The sequence below is a fragment of the Bombina bombina genome, chromosome 10, assembly GCF_027579735.1.
Source record: "Bombina bombina isolate aBomBom1 chromosome 10, aBomBom1.pri, whole genome shotgun sequence".
Taxonomy (NCBI): domain Eukaryota; kingdom Metazoa; phylum Chordata; class Amphibia; order Anura; family Bombinatoridae; genus Bombina; species Bombina bombina.
The window spans coordinates 84,300,163-84,312,214 of record NC_069508.1 but is presented as its reverse complement, the minus strand read 5'-3'; the positions used below and the strand labels follow the sequence as shown (position 1 = coordinate 84,312,214).

Here is a 12,052-nt window from a genome sequence, read left to right as displayed (position 1 = left end):
ATATAAAAAAATTCTCTTAATATCAATCACTAATCACTGATGATTAATTAAATTCACACAGGGTACAATATTATGCATACTATATTTTTATGCACACTATAACTGCACTCACTGGAAATGTTGCACAAAACAATTGCACAAGCAACAACATAATATTTAGAATTGCTCACAATACATATTTTTTCACTCTAAGTAAATCACGGTTGAACCTAATATAGGAAGGTAACGGGTTAAATCTACTTTTGCTCATCCGGAGTTAGGATTTCTACAGTAAGCGATAAGATAACATTAGTAATATAATGAGTGATCTTTGTCTTTTTCTCAATATCGCAAATTCTATGACAGGCTATCAGCCACATACGATCATTCCAGATCACCTGGTATACTTCTCCCTTATTTCAGAGTCATAATGAATCCACAGAAGCACCTTGCAGTATAAAAATATATCTTTATTTCCACATGCTGGAATAAAACAGTGACGTTTCGGGTGGAACACCCTTAATCATACAAAGCTAAAACACACTGTTCAAACCTTATAAAGGCCTACCTGTGCACAGGTGTTCAATTAACATTTCTCAACACTTCCACCTAGTGGTTACTCACTTAATTGCATCTATATTAGAACTTAAAGGGACAGTAAACCTTAAAAATAATGTTATATAATTCTGCACGTAGTGCAGAATTATATAACATTATTTAGGTGCTATAGCCATAAAAGCATTTTTTACAGTTTAATTTGCTAAAATACGGCACTTTTACAGACCCGCTCTCTGCTGAGCGGGTCTGTTATTTTTAGTCAGCGCATCGGGCCAGCTGTATAGTCGCAGCCCGGCCCGACTAATACTGGATACTTTAAGCTGTAACTTTAATAATATATTTGATACACTTGGTGGGGATCTCATTACTTTGTAAAAAGTGGAAACTCGTGCCTATAAAAGCCCAGCATACATATGCTTGCCTTTTTACCAGTTTCAGTTCTTACTAATAGTAAGTGTAAGACACACACTTGAAGACTAATAAATTATTTGCCAATGCAGTGTTATATACCTAGCTTAACAGCACAAAAGTAGTAACTAGCATACTTGATCTTTGTTGTACCAAAACACAGGATTCAATATATAATATCTGTGAACTGTTTATATAAATTACTTTTTAGTAATATGTTCAGTTCAATAATACATTAGTATTGGCTAGCATACTTAAGTGTTTGGTTCACAAAATTACCTGTGAACTGAGTGTACACAATATCGCTTTGTAAGCAATACTGGCACAACAATTAAATATTTAGTCTCCACCGCAATTTGGTAGAGAAAGCAAGCAAATAAGTGGTTAACACTGCAAACCTAACTGTTTTATCTTCACTATATACGATCAAAGTAATAACATATTAAGTTCTATCAGCAATAGAACAACTCAGTACTTAAACGCTTTGTATTTACTAGCATCTCTTCAGATACATTAAAGCTAGATTTTACTATATGCCGAATATATAACCTATACAATTATACATCAACCTATTGTGACTAGGTTATATAACCAGTATTCAGCTTCTGAGTGTGATTTTAATGTAACAACTCCAGTATTTTAATGTTTATTATATGAACAGCATACTCACTTAGCAAATTCAGTTACTCCATTTGCCATTAATAGTATCTTTCTATATTTGAAAATGCACTCTATATTAACCCTTAGAGTGCTTAGCATGTAGTCTTTTCAGTCAGAGTCTCTCTCTACTGTTCTGTCCTCGTAAGTTGAATACTACATAGCACCTACCCTAACTAAGATATCCAGGGATAAATTCTCCCAATGACTTAATATAGGGGGGTATATATATATATATATATATATATATATATATATATATATATATATATAGAGAGAGAGAGAGAGTGTAAATACATATTCCTGTAAGGAGTGCCGTTGATACCCTCTCTGTTTTATAACTATATGGCTCTACAGGCAAGTGTCATAAAATTCACCTGACACAGCAAGATTACCGACTACTGTGTAAACAAACAGAGCGGGCTGCAGAATAGTGTCAATACTAGCAGTTGTCACCTCCTCCTGAGTACTGTACATTGAGCTGCTTTTCCAATAAAGTCACGGCCAGACATGGAGCCAGATAAGAGTAAATATATGCAACATGTATGAGCCGTTTGCACACTGACAGGAGAACTGTAATTGTTTGGGCTACAATCCACAAGCAGTTTACTGGTAATACGATCTCCTGCATTGCTCTGTGTGCCCCAGTATGATGCCTTAATGCTTAACCCCATGCTGCCTGCTGTGTGTACCTCAGTGTAGAGTAGTAATAATTTAGGATTGTGTGAAATGTTTAAAAGTGTGTGTATATGTGTGTATGTATATATATATATATATCTATATATATATATATATATATATATATATATATATCTATATATATATAAGATAAATAAAATTATAGAAAAAAATATTTTAAAATCATTTGGGGGAAAAAGTCATTTTTGGTTTTCGGGCAAGGGACTCCTGAATTTTCGGTTTTGGTCTAGAATTTTCATTTCGGTGCATACTTAGTAACATAGTAGATGAGGTTAAAAAAAGATAGAAGTGGGGGGCAGAGCCTATAGCTGAAGCGGCCGGACGCATCTGAGTGGGGCTCCCATCTCTAGACTAACTTTTAGGGGCTTAATCAAATGAATAGGTCTGAACTACAGGTCTGGTCTGGTCTAATTTTCACTGAAGTACCCTGGAGGTGTTTGTAGAGCTAGGGAGTTCACTACAAGACAGCCGACAGATCGGCAATATCAGCAGCTGGGGCTGCTGCACATTACCCCCCCCCCCCAGGAAACTGGGTTACGGAGCAGACAATTAACGCTGCTATTAAAACTGTTGCTACAGGGAAATAAGAGGAATACCTTGGCTACAACCAATCTATTACTACCCTTCGAGAACAGAGACATACATTTACTTGTCAACCACGTGTTACTTCAATATGGCGCTGGATACTTCACTAGTTCTGAGGGAGGTGGAAGTCATGCTGGCTGCTCATTTTTCTAAGCTTCATGCTGTGTTGGAGGAAGAATATACTTCTGTAAAAGGTGCCTGCACTATTGCAAAAGGTGAGCTGCAGCCTTTAACAGTGCTACCTACCGAACCTCCCACACTCCTCACCCCTTCTGAAAATCAAGCTACGAAACCTTATTTTACCCCACTGGAAACCAAAACGCACCCAAGTACTAACACAGTGGAGCCGGGGGTGGCGCATAGTGACAAACCAACAGAGGAGGTAGATATCATGGAGTGTGAAGCGGTACCAGCGGTTGAAACTGAATGTGGCTTTGTGTGCTCTATCAGTGAAGTAACGCTGCGGAAGCCTCTGCAACTTGATGTCAGCAGCCCAGATTCACTAAGGCCTGCAATGTACACCACACCCGATGCGCTTACCTTCAGCACTAACAGGAAGAGGTCTGTAGTAATGCACCTCCTGACTGTTCATACACCCACTAAGGACCTATCTGGGATTCACTGGCCCACTTTAGAATTACTGGGATTACTCAGGGAAGCGCTATATCCTGAGAACTCTGTCAACGTAGATCTCAGATCCTTCAGAGACCGGCATACAGTAAAATCCTTCGCTTACTGGATAATAGCATCATCTGTAAAATTTGAACTCTTAGCTGCCTCTCTCGCAATACCTGGATATCTGCCTGCACTAATGAGAACCGGCATAGGCTAAGTTGCGGGGGCAATCTATGCAACCCATATAAGATACGGGACTGTTAGTTATCAAAATTTCGGATGGGGCCAGTTTGCCCTACTGTTTAACAGGATGTTTGTTTGTTTTTCTAATAAATATTGCAGTTGGACTCTACAACCCCACGCTACCCATGGTTCACATTTATCCTTTTGAGCACAGTTTGTACAATAGATATGTATTTGAAGGTGTCTAATGAGAAGACATAAATGCGAGGGATTGCTGCAAGGTACTGTTTTTGTTTAATAATTGCACAGATCGCTTTATGTTCTATTAATATATTACGAGTTCCAGCCTTGCATTTGTAATACAACGCTAAGAAATACTATTTTTGAGATGTTTGCTCTCAGTAACCATAATAAACTTGTACAGTGGTCACTGTAGTAATGACTCTCCCCATTAGTAGACCCTTATGCAGCGCTCCACTGGAATGATATACTTTTTATGAACACTCTTCAGTAGCTGGCTTAGAGCAGTCACACAGCGGTTCAGTAAGATTCCCCTGCTATTTGGGAGTCGGGTGATTTACTTGCAAGAATGTTGACAACTTAGCTGTAATTATTATTGATCCCTATGAAGGCTCTTTAGCTAGATAATGGACGGATCACAGCCTGCTCCTTGCATCTATGTGTTAATGGGGATGTTTATTGTTTCTGCATGACTCATGTTCTGGCTGTGTCATAAATTTCAGTATGATTACACTGCATAGCTGTTCTAGTGAAGCGTTAATAATGGGATTAATTATTTTAAGTGTAAGCCCTTGTTCAGATCTTAGCCGTGAATTAGCATGGTTGTTGCCCTAACTTGACAGCACTTCAACTTGGGGATATGATGTATTACCACGCTGCTATCTATAAATTCCTATAAAGGACTTACAAAATACATAGAAATTATAATTAATTAGTCTGAGAATCACAGTTGTATTCTCCCACATACTTATTGTACTTCATATCCTCTTTTGCTATTAATTAAGATATGCTGAGGCTACAAGGGATTTATTACTTAATTACTACTAAGGTTTATTTTAAATGGGGAGATCCTTACCAAACTTACGGCTAGATTTAGAGTTTTGTCGGTAACGACCCGAAAAGCTAACGCCGGCTTTTTTCTGGCCGCACCATAAAAATAACTCTGGTATTGAGAGTCCACATAAAGGCTGCGTTAGGCTCCAAAAAAGGAGCGTACAGCATATTTAATGCAACTTCAACTCTCGATACCAGAGTTGCTTACGCAAGCGGCCAGCCTCAAAAACGTGCTCGTACACGATTCCCCCATAGGAAACAATGGGGCTGTTTGAGCTGAAAAAAAAACTAACACCTGCAAAAAAGCCGCGTTCAGCCCCATTGTTTGCTATGGGGAAACACTTCCTACGTCTGCACCTAACACTCTAACATGTACCCCGAGTCTAAACACCCCTAACCTTACACTTATTAACCCCTAATCTGCCGCCCCCGCTATCGCTGACACCTGCATATTATTATTAACCCCTAATCTGCCGCTCCGTAAACCGCCGCTACTTACATTATCCCTATGTACCCCTAATCTGCTGCCCTAACATCGCCGACCCCTATATTATATTTATTAACCCCTAATCTGCCCCCCACAACGTCGCCTCCACCTGCCTACACTTATTAACCCCTAATCTGCCGAGCGGACCGCACCGCTATTATTATAAAGTTATTAACCCCTAATCCGCCTCACTAACCCTATAATAAATAGTATTAACCCCTAATCTGCCCTCCCTAACATCGCCGACACCTAACTTCAATTATTATCCCCTAATCTGCCGACCGAATCTCGCCACTATTCTAATAAATGTATTAACCCCTAAAGCTAAGTCTAACCCTAACACTAACACCCCCCTAAATTAAATATAATTTACATCTAACGAAATTAATTAACTCTTATTAAATAAATTATTCCTATTTAAAGCTAAATACTTACCTGTAAAATAAATCCTAATATAGCTACAACATAAATTATAATTATATTATAGCTATTTTAGGATTAATATTTATTTTACAGGTAACTTTGTATTTATTTTAACCAGGTACAATAGCTATTAAATAGTTAAGAACTATTTAATAGCTAAAATAGTTAAAATAATTACAAATTTACCTGTAAAATAAATCCTAACCTAAGTTACAATTAAACCTAACACTACACTATCAATAAATTAATTAAATAAAATACCTACAATTACCTACAATTAAACCTAACACTACACTATCAATAAATTAATTAAATACAATACCTACAAATAACTACAATGAAATAAACTAACTAAAGTACAAAAAATAAAAAAGAACTAAGTTACAAAAAATAAAAAAATATTTACAAACATAAGAAAAATATTACAACAATTTTAAACTAATTACACCTACTCTAAGCCCCCTAATAAAATAACAAAGCCCCCCAAAATAAAAAAATGCCCTACCCTATTCTAGATTACTAAAGTTCAAAGCTCTTTTACCTTACCAGCCCTGAACAGGGCCCTTTGCGGGGCATGCCCCAAGAAGTTCAGCTCTTTTGCCTGTAAAAAAAAAACATACAATACCCCCCCCCCCCAACATTACAACCCACCACCCACATACCCCTAATCTAACCCAAACCCCCCTTAAATAAACCTAACACTAATCTCCCTACCTTGTCTTCACCTCACCGGGTTCAGCGATCGGTCCAGAAGAGGGTCCGAAGTCTTGATCCAAGCGGAGCAAGAAGAGGTCCTCCATCCGGTAGAAGTCTTCATCCAAGCGGGGCAGAAGAGGTCTTCTATCCGATTGAAGTCTTCATCCAAGCGGGATCTTCTATCGTCATCCATCCGGAGCGGCAGGATCCTGAAGACCTCCGACGCGGAACATCCATCCTGGCCGACGACTGAACGACGAATGACGGCAGCTGATTCCATCAGCCAATCAGAATATTCCTACCTTAATTCTGATTGGCTGATAGAATCCTATCAGCCAATCGGAATTCGAGGGACGCCATCTTGGATGACGTCCCTTAAAGGAACCGTCATTCTTCAGTTGGACGTCGCCAGATGAAGATGGGTCCACGGTGGAGGTCTTCCGGATGGAGCCGGTCCTCATCGGATGAAGATAGAAGATGCCGCTTGGAAGAAGATGGTTGCCGGTCCGGATCTACTCTTCTTCCCGGATAGGATGAAGACTTTGGACCCTCTTCTGGACTTCTTCAGCCATCGGATGATGGATGTCTAGCCCCCTCTTGGGTTGGATGAAGATATCGGAGCCAGGACGGATCGGTGAACCTGGTATGGTGAAGACAAGGTAGGATGATCTTCAGGGGCTTAGTGTTAGGTTTATTTAAGGGAGGTTTGGGTTAGATTAGGGGTATGTGGGTGGTGGGTTGTAATGTTGGGGGGGTATTGTATGTTTTATTTTACAGGCAAAAGAGCTGAACTTCTTGGGGCATGCCCCGCAAAGGGCCCTTTCAGGGCTGGTAAGGTAAAAGAGCTTTGAACTTTAGTAATTTAGAATAGGGTAAGGCATTTTTTTATTTTGGGGGTCTTTGTTATTTTATTAGGGGGCTTAGAGTAGGTGTAATTAGTTTAAAATTGTTGTAATATTTTTCTTATGTTTGTTAGTTTATTTCATTGTAGTTATTTGTAGGTATTGTATTTAATTTATTTATTGATAGTGTAGTGTTAGGTTTAATTGTAGGTAATTGTAGGTATTTTATTTTATTTATTTATTGATAGTGTAGTGTTAGGTTTAATTGTAGGTAATTGTAGGTATTTTATTTAATTAATTTATTGATAGTGTAGTGTTAGGTTTAATTGTAACTTAGGTTAGGATTTATTTTACAGGTAAATTTGTAATTATTTTAACTATTTTAGCTATTAAATAGTTCTTAACTATTTAATAGCTATTGTACCTGGTTAAAATAAATACAAAGTTACCTGTAAAATAAATATTAATCCTAAAATAGCTATAATATAATTATAATTTATGTTGTAGCTATATTAGGATTTATTTTACAGGTAAGTATTTAGCTTTAAATAGGAATAATTTATTTAATAAGAGTTAATTAATTTCGTTAGATGTAAATTATATTTAACTTAGGGGGGTGTTAGGGTTAGACTTAGCTTTAGGGGTTAATACATTTATTAGAATAGCGGCGAGATTCGGTCGGCAGATTAGGGGTTAATAATTGAAGTTAGGTGTCGGCGATGTTAGGGAGGGAAGGTTAGGGGTTAATAAATATAATATAGGGGTCGGCGGTGTTAGGGGCAGCAGATTAAGGGTACATAGCTATAATGTAGCTGGCGGCTCTTTGCGGTCGGCAGATTAGGCTTTAATTATTGTAGGTAGGTGGCGGCGACGTTGTGGGGGGCAGGTTAGGGGTTAATAAATATAATATAGGGGTCGGCGATGTTAGGGCAGCAGATTAGGGGTACATAGGGATAATGTAGCTGGCGGCGGCGTGCGGACGGCAGATTAGGGGTTAATAAGTGTAGGTAGCTGGCGGCGACGTTGTGGGGGGCAGATTAGGGGTTAATAAATATAATATAGGGGTCGGCGGTGTTAGGGGCAGCAGATTAGGGGTACATAAGGATAACGTAGGTGGCGGTCGGCAGATTAGGGGTTAAAAAAATGTAATCGAGTTGCGGCGATGTGGGGGGACCTCGGTTTAGGGGTACATAGGTAGTTTATGGGTGTTAGTGTACTTTAGAGTACAGTAGTTAAGAGCTTTATGAACCGGCGTTAGCCCAGAAAGCTCTTAACTACTGACTTTTTTCTGGGGCTGGAGTTTTGTCGTTAGATTTCTAACGCTCACTTCAGACACGACTCTAAATACCGGAGTTAGAAAAATCCCATTGAAAAGATAGGATACGCAATTGACGTAAGGGGATCTGCGGTATGGAAAAGTCGCGGCTGAAAAGTGAGCGTTAGTCCCTATTTTGAGTGACTCCAAATACCGGAGGTAGCCTAAAACCAGCGTTAGGAGCCTCTAACGCTGGTTTTGACGGCTACCGCCAAACTCCAAATCTAGGCCTTAGTGTCTATCCTCTTTATTTAGCAGGATTATCTAGTCAAATATAATTTATGCAGAGAAACATTAATCTACAATCAGAGGTAAATAAGGGCATATATTTTTGCCTTGGATCCTATACTTTGGGACCTTCTATATATCCTATGTCCATTATGAAATCATCTAAAATTTAATTTTTCTTAGGGAACCCAGACTAATGTATAAACACTCTGATGCCTGAGAAGGTTAAAATTATAAAATACAAAATAGTCCTCCTATCCTGCAAGATTTCCCAAACATTAGTGAGATAGTCCATGCAATGTACCTTGTAGGGTGGTATATTTGATATGTGCTTCTCTAGTAGAATAAAACTGTGGGATGGTTTTGAGGTAGCAGAGGTAATATCTATGAATATTTGATGTTACATTCCTTAATAGATCCCTTTACATTCTGTACATCGCAGATTCAGGGCTTTATATTATTTAAGCAATATCTCCTTACACTATATCTTAAAAGTTGATACTAAGATATGTTAATTTTATTTCCACTGGGTAGATGCATATGTATATTCATAGTTAATGTATACTGATAGCACTGTTGATGTTGTTTTCAATATATTTATATTAAAATAAAAAACAAGGTTATTCAGTGGAGATCCAAAAGTGGTGTCCTTAGTTGGTTTTTATCTCCAATAGCTACTTTACTGAGAGTGGAGGTCCAAAAGTGGCCTCATATAACATTTTGGAGGTATATAGAAGATTTGTTATGCTACCTACATATTGCACCCTGTTCCTTTGTACCTTTCCATGGAATGCACATAACCAGCCACTATATTGTATCTAATGATGTCTTCATTTCAATTTGTTTATAGTGTCATTGTATTGTATATTCTATGCATACCTTATGTTAATCCTCAAATAAAAATAAAAAAAAGATAGAAGTACATAGAGTTCAACCTATACAAATCTTAATAGACTTTCAATAAAAGCTCCAGTTGAGCTAATATTAATCCCATTAAAAAGGTGACCAATTTAACACAAGCAATCATATCCCTGAATTCTGTTTCTAGCCAGAAATGTATCTAAACCATTTTAAAATGTATCTAAAGGTATTGACATTAACAACCTCCTTAGGTAATGAGTTCCACAATTTGATTGCTCTAACAGTGAAAAAATGTTTATGTTCCTGGAGATTAGATCACCTTTCCTCCAGCCTTATATTGTGACCTTCTGTCACAAACAATTTTCTTGGCAAAAATAGAGCTTCCACAATCTCTGTATATGGCCATGAATATATTTATATAAAGTAACCATGTCACCTCTCAATCGCCTTTTTTTTTAAAGAAAACAGACCCAGTTTGGCTAAGCTCTCCTCAGTCATAGCTTGAATACTCCATTCCCCTTATTCGTTTTGTGGCCCTTTTCTGAACTTTTTCTGAGTATGCAATGTATTTTTTTTTTGTGATTGGTCCCCAAAACTGCATCTCCATACTCGAGGTGGGGCCTCACCAGGAATTTATATAGTGACAGAATTATGCTTTCCTCCCTTGCATCAATGCCTCTTTTATTGCATTATAATATAGCACTGTGGCTAACAGCTGTGCATAAAACCAGTGGCCTGAGCCAACCTTATGTGCATTTTTGTAGATATGTGCATAAAACGGCAAAATTCCCTGGTGCCAAAAATTACTGCCAAAAAGGATCATCCTCAGAAGCCTTGCTTGGGGTGAGTTTCCTAGCCCTGTCCACCATGTGGCTCGACAGAACTAGTGGAAAGAGAGATGTCTAAGGAGTACCGTTATAGGTAAATCAGTTGGTTCTGTCAATGCCCCTTTGAGGAGGGCTTCTTCACTGGTAAGTATTAGGGGGGGAAGGCCAATATAAAAGTGTTGTGTTCAAGGCTAAAATTTTAACTAAATGTTTAAATTAATATAATGGGCAATTTATTGCAAACATTACACTAGGACATATAACTTCATGAAAAACAGGGCTACAGTATAGTGTCAATTTTATACACCCACCATGAAGTGCACTGGTTGGAAGGAGCTTGGCTTCAGATTGTATTACATTTTGATTGTCAAGAAATACTAGACGTCTAAAGTAGTTTGAATCATCTCCTTCAATATCCTCCACCACATACTCTCCACTTAGCTGGCTTGTGCCTCGGTGCTGCACTGTACGATTTCCAATGTCACCTCCAGCCGTCAGAAATGGAATCTGGGCAAAAAAGAATACATTAACACAACTAAAAAGTGAATTATTCAAATGGATTTTGTTAAAAAGGTACAAAATGTATCACAGCTTTTGTTTTTAGTAAAATCTTATGTTACATGCATTGGGGAAAAAAAGCTAATATTAACAGAAATTTGTTGTAGGGGATATTGCCATCAGTTAACAAAATGTACAAACTAACAGGTAGATTACGAGTTGTGCATTCGTCTTTTAACGCTGAAAAAATAGTCATTTCAGCTTTAAAACAGTAATGCAGCCATTACGAGTCTTGTCGGTATGGGACTTCCATAGCGCAGCCATTACAAGTTTTGTGGTGAGGTTAAAAAGCTTGCGTTACACCAAATAACGATAAAATCCATACCGCCATCTGAAAGCAGTAGTTATGAGTTTTATGTAACTGTTTTATTGCGTAAAACTCATAACTAAAGTGTTACAAAGTACACTAACACCCATAAACTACCTATTAACCCCTAAAACGAGGGCCTCCCACATCGCAAAAACTATTTAAATATTATTAACCCCTAATCTGCCGCTCCCAATATCGCCACCACTATACTAAAGTTATTAACCCCTATTCCCCTGCATCCCAACATCGCCCACACTATAACAAATCTATTAACCCCTATTCCGCCGCTCCCTGACATCGCCGCCACTAAATAAAGTTATTAACCATTAACCCTCTGGCCTCCCACATCATTACCACTAAATAAACCTATTAACCCCTAAACCGCCAGCCCCACACATCACAACAACCTAAATTAAACTATTAACCCCTAAACCTAAACTTTAACATAATTAAAATAGAGCTTAATAAAAAGTAACAGTTAACTAAAGAATACCTATTTAAAACTAAATACAAACTTAGCTGTGAAATAAAACCTTGTAGCTAGCATAGGTTTTATTTTTTTTTCACAGGTAAGTTTGTATTTATTTTAACTAGGTAGACTAGTTAGTAAATAGTTATTAACTATTTACTAACTACCGAGTTAAAATAAATACAAACTTACCTGTGAAATAAAACCTAAGCTGCCTAACACTAAAACCTACCATTACAAAAAATAAAAAACACTAAAATAAAAAAAAATATCATTAC

At 37.7% G+C, this 12,052-nt stretch overlaps 1 protein-coding gene across 1 annotated transcript in view; it reads right to left on the bottom strand.

Annotated features, from left to right (window-relative positions):
* Positions 1 to 12,052, bottom strand: part of METTL13 (methyltransferase 13, eEF1A lysine and N-terminal methyltransferase) — a 580,907-nt gene that overhangs the window by 285,423 nt on the left and 283,432 nt on the right. The window contains exon 4 of the mRNA XM_053693228.1: positions 10,749 to 10,944. Within this exon, the coding sequence (XP_053549203.1) occupies positions 10,749 to 10,944 (196 nt within the window). The remainder of the gene's footprint in view (positions 1 to 10,748; positions 10,945 to 12,052) is intronic.